At 41.0% G+C, this 25,378-nt stretch overlaps 1 protein-coding gene across 3 annotated transcripts in view; it reads left to right on the forward strand.

The window, feature by feature from the left end:
• Positions 1 to 25,321, forward strand: part of NRDC (nardilysin convertase) — a 96,258-nt gene extending 70,937 nt beyond the window's left edge. For 2 of the 3 annotated variants that reach the window (XM_001491279.5, XM_070259980.1), the window contains 20 exons: positions 508 to 628; positions 710 to 768; positions 1,038 to 1,092; positions 5,935 to 6,039; positions 7,824 to 7,947; positions 8,503 to 8,589; positions 10,629 to 10,748; positions 11,843 to 11,894; positions 13,033 to 13,183; positions 15,253 to 15,380; positions 17,223 to 17,385; positions 19,273 to 19,304; positions 19,546 to 19,684; positions 21,548 to 21,595; positions 21,876 to 21,928; positions 22,350 to 22,433; positions 23,008 to 23,098; positions 23,372 to 23,488; positions 24,468 to 24,557; positions 24,717 to 25,321. In XM_001491279.5, coding sequence (XP_001491329.1) covers positions 508 to 628; positions 710 to 768; positions 1,038 to 1,092; positions 5,935 to 6,039; positions 7,824 to 7,947; positions 8,503 to 8,589; positions 10,629 to 10,748; positions 11,843 to 11,894; positions 13,033 to 13,183; positions 15,253 to 15,380; positions 17,223 to 17,385; positions 19,273 to 19,304; positions 19,546 to 19,684; positions 21,548 to 21,595; positions 21,876 to 21,928; positions 22,350 to 22,433; positions 23,008 to 23,098; positions 23,372 to 23,488; positions 24,468 to 24,557; positions 24,717 to 24,914 — 2,017 coding nt within the window. In that variant the 3' untranslated portion in view covers positions 24,915 to 25,321. The remainder of the gene's footprint in view (positions 1 to 507; positions 629 to 709; positions 769 to 1,037; positions 1,093 to 5,934; positions 6,040 to 7,823; positions 7,948 to 8,502; positions 8,590 to 10,628; positions 10,749 to 11,842; positions 11,895 to 13,032; positions 13,184 to 15,252; positions 15,381 to 17,222; positions 17,386 to 19,272; positions 19,305 to 19,545; positions 19,685 to 21,547; positions 21,596 to 21,875; positions 21,929 to 22,349; positions 22,434 to 23,007; positions 23,099 to 23,371; positions 23,489 to 24,467; positions 24,558 to 24,716) is intronic. The other variant, XR_011436353.1, reaches the window with a different exon arrangement.
• Positions 25,322 to 25,378: the final 57 nt, after the last annotated feature.

Below are 25,378 nucleotides of genomic sequence, written 5' to 3' on the forward strand. Positions count from 1 at the left end.
CAGTAGCCTGGGGTTCGCCAGTTCAGATCCTGGGTGTGGACATGGCACCGCTTGGCAAGCCATGCTGTAGTAGGCGTCCCACATATAAAGTGGAGGAAGATGGGCACAGATGTTAGCTCAGGGCCAGTCTTCCTCAAAAAAAAAAAAAAAAAAAAGGGATGAGTGTAATGCCTCCAACAACCATAATTTTAATGTTTTGTGCAGTTCTCTTCAACAGAAATTACTATGGCTTCATAAGACTGTTAATATTTTACTATGTTGTAATATATATTAATATTTCCATTAAACAAGTAAATACAGTATTATTTCCTTCTGGTGATTCTTGCATGCACTACAATCCTTAGGAGTGCTTTTAAAATTTGTACTTTTAAACTTACTTTTGGAAAGCATGTTTGCATCAAAGACTGAGCTTCCCAAATTTTACGTAGAAAGCCTACTTATTTTCTTAAACTACTTGTAGGCTGTCAATCCCAAGATATTGATTAGATTTTTGTTTTCTAACTATAGGTGCTGGGCTCTTGCACTATTTGGTGGAAATGGTGAGACGGGATTTGAGCAAAATTCTACTTACTCAGTGTTCAGCATTTCTATTACATTGACTGATGAGGGTTATGAACATTTCTATGAGGTAAATAATTAAAGTGAAGGGTTTTTTTTTATATATAGATACCACTTTATGCAAAAGTATAATCAAATGTTTTGTTTTCAGGTTGCTCATACTGTCTTCCAGTATTTAAAAATGCTGCAGAAGCTAGGCCCAGAAAAAAGGTAATACATACTTATTAGAATTAGGCCAGATGTCAATCCTTGTATATTTTAGCCTTCAGGTTGCCAATTGACATGCTTTAGTCAATGCCTTAATGGTTTTTCAGGCATTTCCTGCTTAATTTCCCTTCCTGGCTCCATATCCTTACTCCTCTATATGTGAATGTACCCTAAAGGTTTATGTTTATTTTTATGCTTCTCTTTTCTTGCTGATGATTCTAATGAGAAATTTAAATATGTCTTCTAATTATTATCATTTTCTTCTTTCACAGAATTTTTGAAGAGATTCAGAAAATTGAGGATAATGAATTTCATTACCAAGAACAGGTACTGGAAGTCAAATTCCTTTTGAATGTTATCTGTGACCAAGTTGAAACTGGTGTGGACATTGTTTCTCTTTTTGGAGGTGTCACTAGAGTTTTAGTTTTGCCACTGTCTGTCATGTGAGTCTCAAGATGGCCTTGAGGCCATATGAAAATTAACTCTTGTGTTTTTGAGTGCTTATACTGAGTAACAAACCGCGAGAGGATTAGGCAGATTGATACAGATCATGTGTGACAATTATTTATGTAGTCGTCCGTCTGTCTATCTTTTTGATAAACATTCATGGAGAGCTTACTATAGTGTTTGATATTTTGGGAGTTCAGATATTCTGAAGACATTCTACGAAATAATCTGTGGTGATTACCACATGTAATAGTAGACACTGTGCTTTGGGATTTCAGGGCAAGGAGAGCATTTGCCTTGATTAGAATAAGATTAGGGAAGTTTGTGTATGTGGTAAATTTTAGTTGAGTTCAGCATTAAAAAATGGGTGAGGTTTGGATACGTTCTGAGCAATGGGCAGCACATGAGTAAGGAACTCGGGCATCGTGAATTTCCTATGTGTCTGTAGCACAGAGTATATGAAACGAAGGTATTACATATGGCTGAAAGGTAAGGAGTTTAGAGCAGGGTTTTTTTTAAACCCTTTTTGTGCCTTGGATCCCTTTGGAAATCTATTGAAGCGTGTGGACCCCTCCTCACAATAATATTCATCCCTGTAATTTTTTAAACTCTCGGAAAAATTGCCATGGTTAGTACAATGAACACTGGTATATCCCTTGCCTGGATTCCAATTGGTAATATTTTGCCATATTTTCTTTCTTCTCTCTCTCCTTATATGTATGTGTATTTTTTTCCCAAAACATTTGAGATTTATTTACGGATATGATACTTCACACCTAAATGTTTTTTAGCATGTATCTGCTACAAACAAATGTATTCTCTTGCATAACCGCACTAAAATTGTCACACTTGGGAAATTTAACGTTGAAACAATATTGTTAAATATTATACAGTCCATAGAATAATGTTTTCAAGTGCATAAAATAAAATACAGTAGTTTACAAAGGAATGCTGAAATAAAGTATTCAAAATAGTGAAAGATGGTAATATGTCTCTTTATTAATATATTAAATAAGGTCTAGTAATTATTACAATTTTCAGTAGCAGTGAGTGTGATATTTTGAGATATTTGCAACAACTATATTGTGATTTCTAATGATTATAGTCATAGTTGCTGCTAATACTACTGGGGTTTGTTGCCTATATTCATAATTGAATAAAAATGCTAAGTTAGAGGTTAGTGAAAATAAATATGTAATTTCTTCCCAACCAAATTCATGTACCACCATCTCTCCCTGAATTTGTCCACTGATACCTTTTGGAAGATGTCTGCAGACCCTCGGTTAAGAGCTCCTGATTTAGAGGATATTGAATCATCACCAGAGACGATTCTCTGAATATGTCCTCTAAGTAGAAAGGACTTAAGTGCATGAGGACAAGGTCACAAAACCTATACGCTTTCAGTTGCTATTGATTCCAATGTAATCTCTATATACTTCAAGTCATTTGAAGTTGAAATAGAAATCTTATTCTATGAAAATAGAAAGGTTGCTGTGACTTATATTAACCATTAGAGAGTCCTATAGACGGTCCTCCCTATAAATAGATTGATATGCCTAGAACCCACGAGTCTCGCCATCCACCTTACCAGAAGTGATTTTGTTCTGTGTCTTTATCAGCTGTGATGGCAACACGTGGGCCAGAACTGTGGCAGGGAAGGAGTAGGAGCAAGAATTGTGGACTACAACCATAGTGAGACCCAAATTCCTTTTTTGGGGATCTCTTTTTAGCACTGGTTGGGTGAGACATTTTCTTTCTGCCCCTCCAGTTTCTTCTTGGCAAGACATTTCAAGATATCTTTTTACTGACATCTCCCCATTTTGTAGCTCTTCCTTTTTTTTTTTGCCTTTGGCAATATTCATGAATGCTCGTCTTGATTTTAAAATATGAGTTAGAACACCTTAGATTAAAACCTAATCAGTGCAAAGTCAGAACAGAGCAGAAAGGCCCATGTCTGTGTGAACTGCTAGGCTAACTCCTGTAGCTCAGTTTATTTCAGCTTTTATGTTTCTGTTTCATTAACAAAGTTGGAATGTCTTCTCTTCAGCCTTTTTTCTGGTCTTCATCAATAAAGGCAAATAGGAATGCCCTTTTTGAACTTTTCAAACCAGTTTTTTTAAATTAAGAAATTAAAAAAAATTTATTTCACGTAGGAACTTGGACTCGGTATGTCTTACAAATCAACTGTTGGAACTAGAGGAAAGCTGTTTAAGTGTTTTTCTGTAGGCATAAAAACAGGAATAATGTAACAATAATGGAAGGTAGTGAGAGTTTGTAGTGGACAAAAAAATTAGAGGATGGATAATAAGTGTTGGAGAAGATATAGAGAAATTAGAACCCTCATACATGGCTGGTGGGAATGTAAAATGGTGAATCTGCTTTGGAAAACAGTTTGGCAGTTCCTTAAAAAGTTAGACATAGGGGCTGGCCTGGTGGCGCAGTGGTTAAGTTCACCCATTCTTCTTCTCAGCGGCCCGGGGTTCGCCGGTTTGGATCCAGGGTGTGGACATGGCACTGCTTGGCAAAAGACACGCTGTGGTAGGCGTCCCACGTATAAAGTAGAGGAAGATGGGCACGGATGTTAGCTCAGTGCCAATCTTCCTCAGCAAAAAGAGGAGGATTGGCAGTAGTTAGCTCAGGGCTAATCTTCCTCAAAAAAAATAATTAAAAAATTAAAAAAAAAAGAGTTAGACATAGAGTTACCATACAAGCCAGTGATTCCACTCCTAGGTATACACTCAAGAGAATTGAAAACACATGTCCACACAAATACTTGTATACAAGTGTTCATAACAGCATTATTCATTATAGCCAGAAAATGGAAACAACCCAAGTGTCCACCAACAGACGAATGGTTAAACAAAATGTAGAATATTCATACTATGGAATATTATTCAGCCATCAAAAGAATGAAGTACTGATTCCTACTACAACCTGGATGAACCTTAAAAACATGCTGAATGAAAGAAGCCAGATGCAACGTCACATGTGATATGATTACATTTATATGAAATATCAAGAATAGGTAGATCTTTAGAGATAGAACACAGATTGATGGTTGCCAGTGGCTGGGGAGAGTGGGTAGCAGGGAGTGATTGCTTAATGGGTATGGGAGTTTTCTTTTGGAGTGATGAAAATATTCTGGAACTAGATAGGGCTGATGGTTGCACAACTTTGTGCATGTACTAAAAAGCACTGAACTGTACACTTTGTTTTTCATTTCATCTTTAATTGTACGCTTTAGAAGTGTAAATTTTGGGGCCAGCCCTGTGGCCGAGTGGTTAAATTCGCACACTCCACTTCAGTGGCCCAGGGTTTCACCATTTCGCATCCTGGGCGTGAATGTGGCACCGCTAATCAGGCCATGTTGAGGTGGCATCCCACATAGCACAACCAGAGGCACTCACAACTAGAATATACAACTGTTTACTGGGGGGCTTTTGGAGAAGAAAAAAAAAAAGAAGTGTAAATTTTATGTTATGTGAATTAAATATTTAAAAAAATTAAAGGATAGCATTTATGTGTTTTTCCCAGTACCTTCTCTCTTGCCGTGGCACCAAAGAGCTGCTTCTAGCCAGGGTCCTGATTAGATTAGAGCAGTTAACTTATAAATAAGTGGCTGGTGAAAATAACTGATTAAAAAAATTAGAACAGAGTAGGAAGAGTCCTTTTAAACAATAATAGCACTTTAGTGACTAGTCAGCTTGGTGATTCAGGAATGTTCCTGAAGTAGGGCAAAAAGACTAACAATGAATCTTTCCTTTTTCCTTCTTCTATTTTTATGTGATAATGTAGTAGATAACATATACCTGTGGTCTCTAGTTTGGTGGATGCCTGTCTCATTTCTCCTCCCTGAATGCAGTAACCTTCACTTCTATTCTGTCTTCCATGAGATGAGAGAGCAACCCATATTGTCTAGTAAAGGACTGGGCGTGTGTGGTATTTTGGAAACAGTGTTTGCTGCTACGTTAGGAGGCCTGAGTTCTAGTGTCTACTCTGCTTGTCGCTTACTGTGTGAGCTTGGGCAAGTCACCTAATCAATCCGAGTATTATATTTCCTCATTGTAAAATGTGGGAATGGACCCTCCTGGTATGTGAAGAACCCGTCAGTTTTAAGATTTTGTGCATCTGGGTGCTCAATAATTACATAAATTAATTGCTTTCCTCTGGAAAAGCATTTCTATGTCATAGGTTAGAGAACTTGTGGTCACTCTTTCAGTTTTAAACTGAAGTAATATACTGATTAATGTAACTTGTTACATCCAGACTTTTATCTAATGACACATTTTGCTTTCTGCATCTATTTGATTCATGCTTACAAATAGTTTTTAGTTGATAGTGTTGTAGTGATAAAATGATGAAGACCGTGTCTTTAGGGACCTCACAGTCATGTAGGGCACTTGACGTGTAACTAAGCATTTGCAGTTTTGTGTTATAATTGCTATCATGAAGAAGTTGTGACGTGATTAGAGCCTAGTGTGTTGTGAGGCTCAGAGTGGGGGACGGGAGGGGTGTTAGGTTAAGCTCCTTTAAGATAGTAGCTTTGGCTGACTTTTCTTAGAATTCTGAGCATCAGATCCTTAAGCTGCAGTTTTATCTGGTTATATCCGTTCAGAATATTTTGGTTTCATTGTTAAAAAAGAGAAAAAGTATTGGTTTTTGTGGCAAATTAAGGATAATAATGGGGAGTGTCTGGTGTGAAATAATTTTTTCTCTTTACAGACAGACCCAGTTGAGTATGTGGAAAACATGTGTGAAAACATGCAGCTCTACCCCCTGCAGGACTTCCTCACTGGAGACCAGCTTCTTTTTGAATACAAGCCAGAAGTAAGGAGGTTTCCATTTCTAGAACTTATTTTTAGAGAAAGAGGAGGGTGACAAAGCGTAGAGATGTATTTAAGAACTGTGGGAATGGAGAAAACTTGGTTATATTTAGTCAAGTTTTTTGCTTGTTTAAACAGAAAAGTATCAATAGTTTCATGGATAATTTTACATGATTCTTGTATGTGCTTATGTTTTAACATCAGGAGAAAATCAAGTCCTCTTCTTGGGTACTATTGTCACTATTTTTCAAGTGTTAAAACTTCTACTAAAAGAGTTAAAGTGATTGCTAACAATTATGTGCTTTAACTGCTAAGCTTACTCAGAAAATTGTTTAGCTTACCTTTTAATTCAATTGGAGACTCTGGACAATTAAATTTTAATCATTTTGAAAATATTTACAAGAAAAATATGAGAGGCTGGCCCCGTGGCCGAGTGGTTAAGTTCGCGCGCTCCACTGAGGTGGCCCAGGGTTTCACTGGTTCAAATCCTGGGCACGGACATGGCACCACTCATCAAGCCATACTGAGGTGGCATCCCACATGCCACAATAGAAGGACCCACAACTAAAAATACGCAACTATGTACCAGGGGGCTTTGGGTAGAAAAAGGAAAAATAAAAATCTTAAAAAAGAAAAAAAAAAAAGAAAGAAAAATATGAGATTCCTTGAACTTGAAACATACGATTTATAGATATTATTACATACAAATAAATAGTTGGTCAGGGTCTTTCCTCCACTACTCCTGGGGAATAAGTCATTTTGTTCCATTTAAGGCAGCAGTTCTCAACCAAGGGTGATTTTGCCCCCAGGGGACAAATGGAGACATTTGGTTGTCACAGCTGGGAGGTGCTCTTGGCATCTAGTGGGTAGCAGCCAGAGAAGCAGCTAAACATCCTACAATGCAGAAGACAGCAGTCCATAACAAAGAATTATCCGGCCCAAGATGTTGATGTTGCCAAGGGTGAGAAACTTTGATATAGGGGGTTCCAAAACTACTATTGAAAGAGGGCAGGGAAAGAGAAAGGAAGAAGCAGCTACCACACATTCTTGTCATCTCTTTAGGATGGTTGTGCCCAGGGCTCCAAGTGTTTTTTTCTGAACCACCTTTTATTGTTTTTTCTCAAAGAAGTGGTGTCTAATGGTAGTTAGGGTTTTAAATTTAACCCACAAGATCTTGTGTTTAGTCCTTATCGTAGCGGAAGGATTGTTGAAGGGGGCCCTACGCCGGGAACATTTCCCTGCTTCCTGGGTATGAGGTCGCATAATACACAGCACTGAAGAGCATAGTCTCTGGAACCGTGGACAAACTTGGTTAGAAGTCCACTTTTACCACTTATTTCAAGCTGTGTTGTTCTGTGCAGATTACATAATCTTTAACCTGAGCAAATTACTTAACCTTTAACCTCTGAAGCTGAACATTATTTTCTATAAAACGAGTAACCTTAGGGTTGTTTTTAGGATTAAATGAGATAATGTATGTTAAACGCTACCTAGCACATTGTAAAAGCCTAGTAAATGATAGCTATTTTTACTGCTAGTACTGTTACTGTGTAGGATTTGAGATAAGCACTGTTTATGGTATTATCCAGAAACATATTTGAAACAACTGATAGACTAATGAAGTTTTATAAATTAGGATGTTTATGGACTATAGATAAATAGTTTCATGAGCATCAAGATGCTAGGATTTTGGAATGTGGCTTTGCCTTTTTAACAGAGATGTATTAGGTTAAAGTTGTTGTTGTTGTCTCTCTCCCCACCCCCTACCCCCCTCCTGCTCCTTATTAGGTCATTGCTGAAGCCCTTAATCAGCTAGTCCCTCCAAAAGCAAATCTTGTTCTACTGTCTGGTGCTAATGAGGGAAAATGTGACCTCAAGGAGAAATGGTTTGGGACTCAGTATAGTATGGAAGGTAAAATATTTTAACAATTGTTCTACGTTTAAAACTGACTCACCTGGGAATTTTTATTCCTTAATAATTTGTCTGATGGTTCCTCTAGAGGAAAAGTATATGTATTTTTTATAAGTTTACTTTGAAATGAGAATTATTTATGCTACTTTGCAGGAAATTATTTTTTGCTATGTTTATATCTATATTAGCTAGTGAAAAAAATCACGTTATCTTGGTGGTTCATGGGCAGAGTTTTGACTGTGTTTCAGAAAAGTGCTTCTTAGACTTCAGTGTACGTATGTATCATCTGGAGATGTTATTAAAATACAGTTTCTGATTCAGTAGCTCTGGGGTAGGGCCTGAGATTCTGCATGTCTTAACAAACTCGCAGGTGATACCAATGCTACTGAGACCATGCTGTGAATAGCAAGAGTCTAGAATGCCTGGATATGTCACTCACAGTTTTCCTGAGAAAGGAAAAATTGATTGTGAAGGCCCCTTGTTGACTGGTTTGTTATTAGCAGGATTCTGAACATTGCATTGTTTATTGGATCGGTTGTTTTTTCATCTCTACAGATGTTGAAAACTCTTGGGCTGAACTGTGGAAGACGAATTTTGAATTAAATCCAGATCTTCATCTTCCAGCTGAAAACAAATACATAGGTCAGTGAAATATCAATAATTATACATAATTCATCCATGTGGTAATAAGCAAAACAAATAGGACTTTGTATGGTACATTTTACAAAGTGTCATTTGAATTCATATTTGAGTTTCCAAGTAATACTCTGGGTTGGGCATTACTGGTTTTTTTTTACTTTTCCAAATGAGAAGACCAAGGCTCAAAAAAGCAAAGTGAATTGTCCTAGATTATTCACTTGGTGAAGAGAGGAAACAGGACTTAAACATAGATCTTGGGACTTGCTGAAGCTTTTGCTTTTTCTTGTATATCATAGCTGATCCTTTCATATCAGTCTCTGTAGGAATTGCCGTTATCTTGCTGTAATGTTTTTAAACTACAGGTTGCAACCTACTAGAGGATTGTGAAATCAGTGTAATGAGTTGTGACGTCAGTGTAATGAGTTGTGAAAGCATTAAAAAAAATTAGAATGGGAAATAGCAAAATGTTTCATTGCATAAAGGGTATTATTTCAAGAACTTTTGTTCCACATAGGTATATATGTGTGTATCTGTTCGTCTCCTAGCTTGCAGTGGAAAACATTTCTAACTATGAGAAAGCCACTGGTCTGGGTCAAAGGTTACACTTGTATATAACTAATTTACTCAGAATGCCATTTTTTCCCAGCAATTCCACTCCTAGGATATACTCAAAAGTACTGAAAACAGGTGCTCAAACAAATACGTGTACATGCATGTTCATAGCAGCATTATTCACAATAGCCAAAAGTTGGAAACAGCCCAAATGTCCATCAGTTAACAAATGAATAAACAAATTATGGTGTATAGTATATACGGTGGCGTATTATTGAGTCATAAAAGAAATGAGGTACTGATACATGGTGCAACACAGATGACTCTTGAAAACATTATGCTGAATGAAAGAAGCCAGACATAAGGGTTCACGTTTTGTATGATTCCATTCATGTGAAATATTCAGAGTAGGTGACTCCATAGAGACAGAACACACATTGATGGTTGCAGTGCTGGAGGGAGTGGATAATGGGGGGCAACTACTTAATGGGTATGGGGGTTTCCTTTTGGGGTGATGAAAATATTTTGAAACTGTATAGAAACTAGACACAACATTGTGAGTATACTAAATGCCCCTGAATTGTTCACTTTAAAATGGTCATTTTTATGTTATGTGAATCTAACCTCAATTAGGAAAAAAAACAACTTTAAAAAAAAAGTCTGGCATGTTTTAGACAATTGAGTTCCACATCTTGAACTTAAATATCTAAATAGCTTAGTTCTTTTTATTTTTTATTTTATTTTATTTTTTTTTAAGATTTTATTTTTCCTTTTTCTCCCCAAAGCCCCCCAGTACGTAGTTGTATATTCTTCGTTGTGGGTCCTAGTTGTGGCATGTGGGACGCTGCCTCAGCATGGTTTGATGAGCAGTGCCATGTCCGTGCCCAGGATTCGAACCAACGAAACACTGGGCCGCCTGCAGCGGAGCGCGCGAACTTAACCACTCGGCCACGGGGCCAGCCCCAGCTTAGTTCTTTTTAATAAATATAGCAGGTACTAAAAAATTCTTGTTTTCCTAAATTAGCTATTTCTCACCTACATATTGATGAAACAGTTTATGTTTTCATTAACCTAAAGGACAAGTTTAACTTTGTTCAAGTAGAACTGTTTTTGTAACCTTTCGAATGCCCGTAGGGTTAGTGAAAGACATTCTCATTCAAGAAGAGACTCATTTGTAAATTGGTGCGTACAATCATCCTGACCAAGGGTCCCCCTCACAGTTACGGATGTCTTTGACAAAGGGCAGGAAGCAAAATGTGGAGAGGGCAGAATCAACTCTTGGGCAGTCACAGACCAGCGGGGTTCGTGTAGTTCACGGCCTAGAGAATTTCCTTTTCAGTATTGTTCTACTAATTTATTGTACTCCAGCATTTGAATTTGGCTTATTTTTGCCACAAAGAAAAGTTGCTTAGACTTCGGAAACCAAGAACAGATTGCTGAGAATCCTGTTGAAATACCTGAATGAATTATTACTTTTTTTCTTTTGTTAGCCACGGACTTCATGTTGAAGGCTTTTGATTGCCCTGAGACAGAATACCCTGTTAAAATTGTGAATACTCCACAAGGTTGCCTGTGGTATAAGAAGGACAACAAATTCAAAATCCCCAAAGGTAAAATGTTTCCCTCCCTACAAGGAGTGAAATAAGTAGAACAAATCTTTCTCAGCTTTGTAGCAGGCTTTTTCCCGTGTCTGTCACCTCCCTGCCTCTCCGCTTCCCCTTCCATTTGAAGACCTTTTCTAGGCTTGGCCATCAGATCCATACTGTGCTCCTGTGCTGTCACAGAGATCCTTGTAGACACTACAGATTCCGGGAAATACAGATTCAAGCCTAAAATGAAGTTGTCTTCGGATATTCCCATCAGTTAAATGAAAGCAGAGCCAGTTGTTTGGCCATCTTAGGAAATAGGTAGTATTTCTTAAGCCATTATTTTCTAAAAGAGAGAGAATGAGAGTACACTGAAGGAAGTTATTCTTAGACACAATAGACAGCCTAGTCCAACGTTACAAATGTGAAACATCCTCCTCTCTCTACCAGTTGTTTTTCAGCATAAAGGAAGCATAGTCCTCAGTTAAGCAGACTCAAAGTTCTTGTCTTCAATGTGTTAGCCCAAACTGTGTTGCCTCTTTATTTCTTATGCTCATGCATAGCATAGGAACTTACTGGAGCCACCTGGAATCCAAGGCTGAGTGTCCTTGGCTGCCGTCTAACCCATATCCTAACTTCAGCACAGCTGCACTCCAGCTCTGAGGGAGACTTGAGTTTATTGGGAAGGTGTTTCCTCAGTTTTTCTTGAATAGCTTATAAGAGTTTCTAAAAATGTTCTAAATGTTTATTCAGCTTCAGAAAGGCTCTGCTAGAACTTTCTGTGAGCATTGGGATTGTGTTCCCTTGACGTTATTGACGTGTATACTTCTATAAAGCTTGACCAAATCTTTGATAAATATGGGTGTTCATAGGCTTCTCTGTGTATCTGTCTATATACCTGGTCTTCCTACAGATTAAAGTCTGCTTCTGGACACTGTTTGAAATGGTAAATATTACTTTTTAAAGACTGTTAAAGATAAAAATGTAATGTGGATCTAAGGATTACTGGTTTATTTTAGAATTTTTAAGAAACATGATATTAAGGGAAAATAGCAGATGTATAAAATGTTTGAGGCCTCTGGCCTACATTTTCTTATCTATGTTCTTTTTTCTTTTAGCATATATACGTTTCCATTTGATCTCACCTTTGATACAGAAGTCTGCAGCAAAGTAAGCAACTGTCCTCTTTTCTGGAAAATATTTTCTTTATTATTGAAAACCTATTTTGATTGTTTCATTCTGAATCATTCTATCATTTTCTCTATCAGTATTTGAGCTATGGTGCTGATTTATGTATTTTTTCTGTACCCAAAACAAACTATGTGTATCAATACTAAACATTAAAATGGAATTGTGGCTGCTCCATCTCCAGCAGCCGTCCGTAAAGCTGACGGTATAGGCTGGTCGTAGAATCACTAGATTGAGAAAGCTCCGTGGAGATAAGTTTGGGTTAGCTCTCAGTCTGTAATGAAGACGGATAGATCTGTCGACTCTCAAGAAATCTATTATACTTTGTTCTTAGCAAATTACTTATATATTTATGTAGATAGCTGCATTGTGGGAGGTCAGAGAACCTAAAATGTGCCTGAAACGTAGGTGGTGCTCAGGAAATGTTAGTGTCCTTCTTCTTTCCCTTTGCCACTTAAACTGTAAAATCCAACCTTAAAATGACAAGCAGCACTAACATTTAATATTCACTTTGGAAAATGCATTACTCTCCCCACTGTGCTCAGATTTTTAATTTGTCAGTCAGAAAACTGAGGCTGCAGGAATAACCGGAACCTTTAGGTCTTTGAAGCCTTTTACACGTTGCCGTTGTGCAGTGTAAATATCATTTTCTGTGTGTGCGTGACTTGAGAAAGATTGGGGAGCACTGCTGGAGGTGAGAGTTCTGTAATGTCCCTGTGAAACTCAGTCTTGGGGAAGCTATATTTACCTTTTTTTTTTTTTTAAGATTTTATTTTTTCCTTTTTCTCCCCAAAGCCCCCCGGTACATAGTTGTATATTCTTAGTTGTGGCATGTGGGACGCCGCCTCAGCGTGGTTTGATGAGCGGTGCCATGTCCGTGCCCAGGATTCGAACAAACGAAACACTGGGCCGCCTGCAGCAGAGCGCATGAACTTAACCACTCGGCCACGGGGCCAGCGCCATGTATTTACCTTTGAACTCAGTTAGTATACAGTCTTACATTCTGGAGTAGTGAATTAACATCCTTCTAAAAGTGAAGTTTCTTACTCTAAATCGAAGCAAATCTGTTCATGTCTACTTCTTGCCAATTAATGATGCTATTTGCATTTTATATTCTCAGTGTGGTCCTCTTTGATATCTTTGTCAATATCCTTACCCATAACCTTGCGGAACCAGCATATGAAGCAGATGTGGCACAGCTGGAGTATAAGCTGGTAGCTGGAGAACATGGTTTAATTATTCGAGTGAAAGGATTCAACCACAAACTACCTGTAAGTACAAGTTCTCTGTTTTCTTCCTCATAGAGAGCTTTAAAATTTCATATTGACGTCTGTTGCCCATATTCCACCAAGCCCAGAGGCTTGTGCGTAGGGTGGTGCACATAGAAAGAAATGTTTATTAACGTAGATTATCATGTTTTCTTTGCTGATGACAGCTGTTCTAACTTTGGCCACACGTAAGAGCAGCATATATTCATTAATTACTAGAAATGCATAGAGCACAGCCTGTGCTTCAGGCTCAATTTCACTTCCCTTTGCTGTCACTTTCTCTGCAGCCAACTCTGGCATTCAGGACTGGTTTGAGCTTAATTTCATACTTACAGCAATAACAAATTTCAAGCACCTGGCACTTTGCCTGACAGAGTGGAGCCCACATGTTTGTGTCCTCTCTTCCTCTTCACTCTACCCCTTTGTTTCAAGTGTGTATGTGTTGTTTCCCTTCTGAGTTACAAGCCGTTTAGAAGGGTCTATATCTTGTCAGTAATTTATCTTTTAGTAAGGAATATGTTTCAGTGTCGCCTGTTAAAAACTTCGTAAATAGGGAAAGGAATGATATGGGATGCTGTCTAAGAGGGTTGGATCATTAAATACCAGGTAAAATGTAATGTACCCAACAAATTTTATATCTTGATTTCTTGATTATATATGATAGAACATATATTGAGGTTTAAACTGGGTTCACACAAGAAAAAATCTGGAGAAAAGGACCTGGCATAAGTTAAACCTGTGCTAAGAGGTGATAGCATCCATATGTCAGCAAAAACCCTAGAAAGGAGTGTAGTGCCCTCCTTCATACCCTCAGCCCTGTCACTCTCCCCAGAGAACAAATATTGGTCTTAGGAGGAGACCCCATGGGATATTTTATTTTGATCAACCTTCAAAGGCCTAAATGTAATGTAGCTTAAGATCCAAACAGAGGAAAGCCTCCTACAGTGGTTCTCATTTGGGTGGAATGTTTTGGAATTGCCTGGAGAGCTTTTTAAAAATACAAACCATATATAAGTATTTGAGGTTCTTAATTTTATGAAGCTTACCTAGCCTTAATATTAAAACCTGATATAGAATATAAATATATATATAAAGTCTAGTGACCGGTTTCACCTATAAAATATAGATACAAACATTCTAAAAATTTGAAAATTAAATCTAACAGTATAACAAAAAGAATAATTCTCCATGACCAAGTGCCAGTAATGCAAAGGAAGTTGATGAACATGAATCATTCTAACACAGGTCAAATGAGAAACGCTATATGAATGGAGTGAGAAATGCCAAAAACTCATTTGATAAGTTTGAGTGGGTGTTCCTAATAAGTAGGAATGGAGGGAAATTACTTAAACATAATAAAACCTTAATTATAAAAGAGTCACAGCAAATACGTTAACTGATAAAATGCTGAACGTTCAAGTCAGGAGCAAGCCAAGGACACCCACGATCACCTCTATTATTCAACGTTATTTTAGAAGTTCTGGCTGCTACATTAAAATGAAAAAATGAAATAAAGTGAAAACACTTGGAAAAGAAAAAGTTAGAAATGGATGGAAAAATATTCCATTTATAATAATTGAGAGAAACAATAAAATACCTAGGAATAAATAAGAAAAGCATAGAAGCTATCTAAAGAAAACATAAATCTTATTGAAGCATTATAAAAAAAATTTAAATAAGGGAGAGACTCATCCTGTTTCTGGATAGGACAGCTTGATATTAAGTTGTCATTACTTCTGAAATTAATATGTAAATATAATATCCTTCTAATAAAGTCCCATTTAGGGGCAATGAGGATGCTGAATAAAATTATTTTTAAGTTCATTTGAAAGAAAAACATGTTTAAGAATATCCATGAAATTTATAAAAAAAGAAGAGTCACTGCTCTCAATTTGACAATTATTGAGAATTTTAACCCCTGAAAATCTTTGAGTCGTCAGTGTTTCTCTTATGTCCCCACAATGCCTGCTACTCTGCTGCATCCCTGATTAAACCAGTGGGAAACATTATCCCCCTAAAACAGTGCATTTCCGTGCTTCTCCACTTAGGGTGCTTCTCTCTTTTCTTTTTAGCTGCTGTTTCAGCTCATTATTGACTACTTAGCGGAGTTCAGTTCCACACCCGCTGTCTTTACGATGATAACTGAGCAGTTGAAGAAGACCTACTTTAACATCCTCATCAAGCCTGAGACCCTCGCCAAGTGGGTATACGCGGGCTCAGCTTGTATTTTGAAGGCCTAGAAGTATTTGCCTTCCTAGAGGTCAGGTGTGGTGAACGAGCCGATCATTTCAGCACTAGTTTTCAGACATGTTAGAATCGTGCTGTGGTTTAGGAACCTAGTTCATAGGGCTACAGGATGTCTAAGCCCAGCTTAAGTAGCCGTCTGTGAGTAGAGCTGAAAGCAGCCTACTATGCTTAATTAGACGTGTGAAAAAGGGTGTTTTCCCCTAAGTTTGTAAGTAAATAAGAGTTGAAGAAGTGCTGGCTTTGCTGTAGCTCAGAGTTGCTTACTGGTGATGTTAGGGTGTTGCCTATCATGATAAGTATCTGAGTTAAATTGCTAAACACACCACTTATCTGGCAACTGCAACTATCCAGAATTCAGTCCGGGTTCCAGAAGAGAGCACAAAGGCTTCTGGACGGTCTGGACAGTCTGGATACACTGAGGCTTAAACCCTCTGCTAGAAGACAGTTCCTCTGAGCCTTTCATCAGAGCCTGTTCTGTGGTCCGGGGCTAACGGTCGTCTATAGGGTACCTTTGTGTGAGTCAGAAAATAGTTCCTCCTTGGTGTACCTTTGGTGTACCAGGTGGAACCTTTGTGGGAGGGAGAAAAAAGTCCCCTCTGAGCACACACAGCCCTTTGTGCATATGGCTTGCAAGCCCCTACTTGACCTCCTTGCTGGGGCGTCTATAAATGGTAAACAGCATAACCTTGTATAGAGGCCTGCTTTTGACAAAGTTATAATGAGTCCATAAATGACCAAAATTTGAAAGCAGGGGAAGGAGCAGTTAAGAGTCAGACATGTATAACCAATAATCTGATCACAAAATGTTATAAAAACTAATAACCAAATACAAGTTGGAAAGGAGAGTCGTCTAGAGCTATTGATATGGTGAAAATAGCCCTGTGTGTCCAGTAACTAGTGAATACTACTTTATTAAAATGTGGTATAGTAATAATAATAACACCTATTTATTGAATATTCGTTGTGTGTGAGATCTAAGAACTTTATATGTGTTTATTTCTTTAATTCTCACCAAAACCCTATAACGGTAGCCATGATTTCCCTTGTGTTACAAATGAAGGAATCAAGTGACAGATGTTAGGTAACTTGCTAAGTTCAGATAACAGTGTGGGGAAGGGGGGAGGGGGCGATGGATGGGGTTAGTCAGATTCTGGCCTAGAGCCACCACCTGTTCTATATTGTCACTGCAGTAATAGCTATCCATAACGGTGGCCGCCAGTAATTGATAAAATACTTGAGAGATTTCAAATGAAAATAGTAAGAATTTCAAATTGGTGCGTGACTCATCGAGCAGCTTTCCTTATGGGAATACTGTATTTTGCAGCTGAGACAGTTGAGTGAGTTGCACCAGTGAACAAATCTCTGTATAAGTTTGTGTGTGCGATTTCCAGTGCTTCTTGGTGATTATGACCTTATTCCCCTCTCTTACGTTGTGATAGAAATTGTCTCTTTTTAGAAACATACCATGTATAGAAACTTAACCAAATCTTCCTTTACCCTCAAGATTCTTTTTTTGAGGAAGATTAGCCCTGAGCTAACATCTGCCAATCCTCCTCTTGTTTCTGAGGAAGACTGGCCCTGAGCTAACATCCGTGCCCATCTTCCTCTACTTTATATGTGGGAACCCTGCCACAGCATGGCTTGCCAAGTGTTGCCATGTCCGCACCTGGGATCCGAACTGGCGAACCCCAGGCCACCGAAGCGGAACGTGCTCACTTAACCGCTGCGCCACCGGGCCGGCCCTCAAGATTCATTGTTTACAACAAAACTTTGTTTTTTTCTGCCCTTTGTATAGAGATGTGCGGCTTTTAATCCTGGAATATGCTCGTTGGTCTATGATTGACAAATACCGGGCTTTGATGGATGGCCTTTCCCTTGAGTCTCTGCTGAGCTTCGTCAAAGAGTTCAAATCCCAGCTCTTTGTTGAGGGCCTGGTACAAGGAAATGTCACAAGTACAGTAAGTGTGACGTGCTCTGTTGCTGTTGGCTGGGTCTGAATGCTGCTATGGGCTCTGGAATTGCGTTAGTTCTTCCCTAACTGGGAAGCTCGGAAGTTCTGGCAGGCCAGCATTGTCATAGTTTGTTTAGAAGGGAACCTGGCCCCTCTGATGCTGGGCCAGACTTCCTTCTGAAGGAGACTGCTGGTAATGGACAGGACTTTGAGTGAAATAGGTTTGGTAAATATATATGGTTGTTGGTGACATTTGTTGAAGATTGTGTGTAGAAGCTACAGTTTAATTTAGAGATTAAAGTTGGAGCTGGGGAGTGGTGAGGGATGTCTACACACACACACACCCACACACACACACACACACATACTTAGGCGGAACTTGGATGTCAAATTTGTGTGTCAAGCTAGTGTGTTAAGCTAAGGAGCTTGGGCTTTATCCTGTAGTAAATGGAGAATCTTCTTTAAAAGAAGATTTTGTTGTTAAGAAACCTCCAGAGAGACCAGTTATGAGGCTGTTATAAAAGTTGACATGAAGTATGATTCCACTTATATGAGGTATCTAGAGTAGTCAAAGTAATAAAAACAGAGAGTAGAATGGTGGTTACCAGGGCTTGGGGAGAGGGAAGAAAGGAGAGATGATGTTTTGTGGGTATGGAGTTTTCAGTTTTGCAGGATGAAAAAGGTCTGCAGTTCCATTTCACAACAATGTGAATATACTTAACACTGTGGAACTGCACACTTAAAAATGGTTAGGATGGTAAACTTTGTGTTTTTACCATAAAAGAAAAAAAAGTTCAAGTGAAAACTGATGAAGCCTGAGGTCAGGCAAAATAAATGAAAAAGAAGCACTTAAGAAATAATGAGGTAGGCGATGGCCAGAGCTCGGTGACTGACTGGATGGAGGGGGAGCGGGAGGGGAGGGGTCTAGGACGCTGCCCAGCTTTCTTGCTTAAACCAGGAGGTTGATGGAGGAGTAGGAACAATAGTAGCTTTGGGGGCATATGAAGACTTTGTCCTGATCTATACTGAATAGGATATGTCTGTGGGACCTTGTGACAGCTGAGGCCTCTTCCAGCCCAGAGTGCCTGTTTGGGACTTTCGCTAAACTGTTTGGCTGTTGACCATCTCCCTCCATGGCCTTCCAGTTTCTCAGGACTGGCCCTTGGATGGAATATGTAAATGGTCACTCTTGAGACTAGCTGCTCTCCTCCCTTCTTCCTCTCTGTCTGTATCCTCCAACCCCGAAACCAGCGTTGGTTTCTGTCCTGCCCACAGAAAGAAGTTGAAAAGCCTCAAGCCACATAGAGAAGAGCAGGGGTAGCTGCCTGCTTCTCTGAGCACAGTGGGAATACCAGGCAGGGGTCCTTTTGGTCCAGGGGACTTAGTACCTTGAATTGCCCCAGGTAGAAACCACTTTAGAGATGAACTCACCCCTCCACTTCTCCCTCATTCCATAGGTAAGGAAACAGAAATCTTAGAGGGGAGAGGATGCGGTCACTTGGTATTGAGTCTTATTCTATTGCTCACACTATGCCAGGCTCTCTATTAATAGACCCGGCTTTCTGAAACAGAGTTGCAGTTGTCGTAGAGGGCACAGCCTAGTGGGATGCACTGAACCGTTATGTTTGATCCAGTGGGGAAAGAGTCACAGTGTCTGGGTAAACAGAGTGCCAAGGGAGAGCAGAAGGAGAGCTGTTCAGTTGAGAGCCCCTTCGTATTCAACAAAATCAATATCAAATCAGTGAATAATGAGCCCAGGGTGACAGGCTCTATCTGCTTTCCTAATGCTATCCAGGGCTTCTCAAGCAATTAGAATATTGGTAGTAATTGGTTCTGTGTGAAATTAATGTCAAGAGAGCCTGATGTAGTTATTGTCTTCTCTTTTGCCTCCTAGGAATCTATGGATTTCCTGAAATATGTTGTTGAGTGAGTATTGGTGTGAGTTTTCTCTGTGAGAGTTATGTGTTCTTACCAGCTGGAGGGCACAACTCAGTTGTTAGTAAATCCACACTGGAGATGCTTCCTGTGGTGGGTTTTCTTGAGGCTGGTTATGTAAACAAAGCAGTTTAGCAGGAACTGTGGAAGGCCTGGCCTTTTCTTCAGCTTTTAGGGTCGGGGTAAGAGGATAAAGGCACTGCCTCAGTGACCCACACTGATTCCTTTGCAGCAAGCTGAACTTCATGCCTCTGGAGCAGGAGATGCCTGTGCAGTTCCAGGTGGTAGAGCTGCCCAGTGGCCACCACCTATGCAAAGTGAGAGCTCTGAACAAGGGTGATGCCAACTCTGAAGTCACTGTGTACTACCAGGTCAGTTGGCCCCTTTGCACACAGCCATCCTCATGGCTACGTACCTTGGGCACTTAAAGCCTGCTGGAAGGTCCAGGGTACGTGGGAGTCGTGACTATAGCCTTCAAGGCCCTTTGGAAGTTACCTCTGTGATTTTATGCTTGGGGTCATTTGTCCTCTTGAAGTAACTACATTTAAAAATTGCTCCTGTCAGTGAAATGGATCCTTTTTCAATCACAGTGCTTCATTAAACACCTAACCACTTGTTTAGAGGGACAGAGACTGAAGTGTGGCTGGAAATTCCTACACGTTCCCCCGACATCCCCAAGCAGCAGGAGGACATTTGCTAAAAGGACAGTTTTGAAAAAGAGCCAAAAGTAAACACAGCCAGAGTCTTTCCTTGCCTGAGGTCATACCATCTGGGGCTTGAATTTTTTCCTTCTGTCCTCAGATCCTGTGTTCTTTCCACACCTTTCTGGAGAGGTGGGATAGGCTTAAAATAAGGAAGAGCTTTCCAACGATCTCCATTGGCCCATAGCCCACTTTAGCCAGTGGTTAGTCCCGCTCACTTGTGGAATTACGGGAACCTCTGCCTGTCTAGACTGATCTCAGACTTCCTAAACTCTGGGGCTCCTATGGCTAGCTACTGCTGTGGTCCTGGCTTCCCTACATGAGGAAGCACCTTCTCTGTCAGGCCCTGTGAAGACCCCTGGTCTGGGCTTTGGGCAGGGCTGCATGGCCTTACTGTCACTTTGTCCTTCAATGTGTTTTTGGCCCTGGGCCTGAGCCTTTCCCTGGAGGCCCAGCTTGTCTGTAGATCCTGACTCCCTCTGGCTATAGCTACCTGGGTTTTCTTCCAGGTTCTTAGCTTATTTGAGGTTGAAATGACTACCAGGCCCCAGACTTCATAAGTGGTACGGCCTGGCCCTGCTTAGCCCTGCCCACATTTCCAGTGCTTCTGACTGCTCAGAACCCAGAGGAAGTAGTAATTCTCCAGTTTTAGACAGGGTTTCATATTGTGAGACCGTGTTGTGCTTTCAATCCATCACCTCTTAGCCCTGGCTTCTACTACAAACTGCTTCCTTCAGGGAATCACTTCCCTCCCTCCTCACACGGAACCTCTTGAACAGGAAATTGATACCCGGTTTTGACTGGTTTTGTTGCCGTCCATTTAGAGGCAAACAGGAAATCTCTTTGCTGACTAACCAAGGCTCACAGGGCACACAGGCTTTATAGCCTCTTCCTTTGGTGAGATGGGAAGGAATAGGAATGAGACTGTGTCCGAGGAGCCCGCAGGAACCTGACTGGGGGATGTACTGGCAACATCCTTGTTTGCTGGCCTCCTGCCCTCTTCCATTCTCACTGCATAATTCTGCCAGTCTCCAGGACAGCCCGGATGTGGTCTCCAAGTGTGCTGTGTGCCTCCTAGGCATTTTTTTTATCAGCTGGTTTGGGTCCCTGTGTGTGGCTGCAGAAGCCCCTATTCATATCCTTTCCGTCTGAGGAATAGGTCCAGTTACCCTTCGTTAATCCCCAACACTTCCTGCTCTCCTCCTCAGGACCTTGAACTGCTAGTACTTGATTTTAGATTGTGTCCTCTGGGTCCTTTGGGCAGCAGCTGGCAGGTCAGGGATTGCTGGACTCCTGCTAGGGCTGAGAATACAAATGATCGCGCATGACTCCTGTCCTCACAGACCTTCAGTCTACTGGGATGTGTAATCAAAATTGCTGAAAGTATGGCAATAGAGGGTATGATCAGCTCTCTCGGGGCAAGAGAAAAGTGGGGTGGATACCTGAATAAATGGTTGCCTAGAATAGCTAGATTACTCAAAAACCCCATAAGCTGTTGGATTTTCAGTTGGTCTCACCAACTTCTCCTTTCAGTCAGGTACCAGGAGTCTGAGAGAATACACTCTTATGGAGCTGCTTGTGGTAAGTTGTATAAAGGAGAGTCAAGGTGTTCAGGAGCCCCTGACCCACTCTGAGGCCTGGCCTTTCTGCCTGGGGCTAGGGACTTGGGAGTGGTCAGAGACCTGTGATTGGTAGGTGAGATGCTTGTTTAGATGAGCAAGGACAGGGCACCTGGGCGATTTAGGAAGACGACAGTAAGGGAGGCTGGACTTCGGGGGTGTATGGAACACTTTTGGGGGAAGAAATGGAGGTTTTTTTTGTTGGGAGGAGTTGGGCTGATGGGTAGTATGTTGAATTACAGATGCATATGGAAGAGCCTTGTTTTGACTTCCTTCGAACCAAGCAGACCCTTGGGTAAGTCTGCTGGCAAGAGCACTGAGCTCAAATAAGGGTCTGGGGCTTACTTTACAGGCTGAGGTTTATCTGATAGTCTGATCGAGCAGCCTCTCAGAGCTCTTTGGTCCTTCCATGCCTTAGACTCATACCTACTGGTCAGAACTTCTGGAATTTGCATCTTGGACTATGATCAGGTTTTCAGTTTGGTTAAGTTTCAAGATTAGTAGAGAGAAAAGGCTAGCCTATGGTCCTCAATTCAGGAGTGGGTGGCCACCCTATCCTGAGAGTGAAATAGATGCATTCACATTTATGGATCCTCTTTCAGGACCTCCAGGTCCAGTAAGGATGTGCAGAAACCCTTCCCACTCATCTCTAGTGCCTCTGAGGGCAGGGCCCAGGTGACCACCTGAGCTCACAGAACTTTTCACTCTGGCTGTAGGTACCATGTCTACCCTACATGTAGGAACACGTCTGGGATTCTCGGATTCTCTGTCACTGTGGGGACTCAGGCAACCAAATACAAGTGAGTAGATGGGCCCAACTATTGTTATTCTTGGTGTTGAGAGTAGGGGATACAGGTGTGTTCTTAAACCTCAGGTAACTCTGACCAAATACGGTTTGCTGCATTTAGTCACAGCTGCGGGGCTGAGGGATGGAGGGTGGTTCACAGATGGCCTGATCCGGGACTGTTGAATGGTTCTAGTGGTCCATGGGGTTTGACTCAAGTCCTGGGGTCACTGTGCAGGCTTGCCAATGTTTCTCTCTTCAGGCAGACCTGAGGACAGAAAGGCAAATGTGCCTGACCTGGCATTCCTGCTGGAACCGAGGTACAGGGCCTTGGTGGTTCTCAGCTTTGGAATGGTCAAGCATGGCTGTCACTGCTTCGGTACTGAGGGTACCGGGAAACTGACATGGAGATGGGGGAGCAGGATTCCTCCCCATTCTCTTCCCGCCTTCAGCTTAGGGCAGATGATTGAGGTCTGGGAAGAAAACTTCAGCCTCTTTCCTGGAAATATGCCTTAGCCCTAATTCCCTCCTTTGCTTACTCCTTGAGACCAGGTCTCTGACAACTTTTAATTAAAGGTGTTTTGTTTTAGTTCTGAAGTTGTTGATAAGAAGATAGAAGAGTTTCTTTCTAACTTTGAGGAGAAGATTGAGAACCTCACTGAGGACGCATTCAACACCCAGGTGACTGACTCTGCTGGTCTGGCCTTTTGTTCCTTGGCCCACAGAAGCCCTCAAGACAACCAGACACCAGTGCTGGCCAGTTTTTGAGCTTTGTAGCCCCACCTTAACCTGACCATAATGTCTTCCTAACTTCATCCCTCCCCATCATGCTGGCAGGTCCCAAGTGAAGGGACCATAGCAGGTCCATGACAAACCAGGCTGGACAGGGCCAAGTGTGTTTTGGGGGAACTGGTGTGATACCATGCTGAAGGTCTCTCTTTTTGGTGCTAACAGGTCACAGCTCTGATCAAGCTGAAGGAGTGCGAGGACACCCACCTTGGGGAGGAGGTGGATAGGAACTGGAACGAAGTGGTGACACAGCAGTATCTCTTTGACCGCCTCGCCCATGAGGTAGTAACAGTTTTCAGAGTAAGACAGCCCTGACAGGGACTCCTCATTTTATAGGAGTCACAATTCCAAGCAGATCGGTATTGTGTAGAAGAGAAAGCTAGGACACTCGTCCAGGCTTGGTTGTTTACTTGCCCAGTTCTTGCCTTGATTAATCAAATCTTCTTTCCAGACTGGCACCTTAGGTGGCCAAGTGAGTAGGATACTCATCCCTACCCTCCCACGACCACCAATTTCAATCAGAGCAGGTCCATTTTTGTATTATATATTGCAGTTCACTACAAAATTTGTTAACAAAGGGTTCTGCTATTTAAAGGAAATTGAGAACTTCTGATCTTCTTGAACACAGAGTTCGTCCTCCAGATTTAATGATTCCAGGTGTAGGTCTTTTGACAACTTCTAGCCCAAAGTAATAAAACCCATGAAAAATAGCTCTGGGTCCTGCAATCCAGCACTCTCTTTGATAATACAACCACATGCAGTAAATTAGCAAAGGGTGTTGAGACAGAAGGCATCTTTAACAGGAGGTTTCAGCGCAGCGCTTCAGGCACCCAGTTTTCCTACTAGAAACAGGACAGAGAAAATTCTCTTCACCTGTTTCAACAGTTACTGTCTTTTTCTCAAGCCAGAGTATACAGTTCCCATGTACCTGCGAGGTGACGCGATGGTGATGATAGGTTTTTGGCTCAGTGTATAGTACTCAGCTGTAATTACAGCATCTGCACTGTCTTACTTGCCTCCCAGGGTCAGTCATTACTATGAAAACATGAAGGTGTGTCACAGAGGCTCATTTTCATCCTTCTCTGGAAGGTTGGGGGCAAGCTGAGACGTGGAAGAATAAAATGATGTGCTCAGGCGCTAATAAGCAGAACCCAGGAGGTCTGGTTAGGGTTAATGTTCAAGAACTATCTATCGTCACAGAAAATGTATTGCTAGTCTTTTATAGCCTTCTTTCTTTCCTATCTTCCCTTCTCGCTGTAAGATTGAAGCACTGAAGTCATTCTCCAAGTCAGACCTAGTCAACTGGTTCAAGGCTCACAGAGGACCAGGGTGTAAAATGCTCGGCGTCCATGTGAGTATGGTTAACCACGCTGCAGCTCTGTCCTTTGCAGAACTGTCATTTAGCCCAGTTACCATTCACTGAGTTTGGGTTAGGATCAGAGATCCTAATAGGTCTTTGCCCCAAATCTGGTCAGCATATTGCTCACCTCAAGTCTTTGGCCTCTTTCAGGTCGTTGGATTTGGGAAGTATGAGCTGGAAGAGGATGGGAACCCTTCCGGTGAGGATTCCAACTCTTCTTGTGAAGTGATGCAGCTAACCTACCTGCCAACCTCTCCTCTGCTGGCAGACTGTACCGTCCCCATTACTGATATCAGGGCTTTCACATCGACGCTTAACCTTCTCCCCTACCATAAAATAGTCAAATAAACTGCAGTCTCGTTGGCCTGAAATTGTGTATTTAAAAATGTGTGTATATTTTATGAAGTTATACCACTACTGTCTTAGGGCTTCCATTGAATTTTTGCACTGGTATCATAGAATTTTATTTACACCCCCCCCCCCTTTGTTGTGACTAACAAACAAACCAAGGGTTACTATAGCAGCTGGCAGAGGGAAATTAGCAGGGTGGGCCGTGTGTGACTGAAAAGCTTACAGGAGCAGTCTGAGAAGCCTGGCCTGGCCTCTCTCAGACTGAGAATCCAGTTCTGTATGACAGACTCGAGAGGCCCTATGTAACCAGTGTCTTAGTACCTAAATGCTAGGTGCTAATACTAATACCTGTTGTTTTTTAAGTGTATTTTTAAATAAAGATAGTTCTGTATTGCCCTTCAAAATGAGCCATTTGCTGCTGTGGCATTCTTTTTATGATGTTTTGTTTCAGGGTGGGGTGG

This window comes from Equus caballus, chromosome 2, assembly GCF_041296265.1.
Source record: "Equus caballus isolate H_3958 breed thoroughbred chromosome 2, TB-T2T, whole genome shotgun sequence".
In the NCBI taxonomy this organism is placed as follows: Eukaryota; Metazoa; Chordata; class Mammalia; order Perissodactyla; family Equidae; genus Equus; species Equus caballus.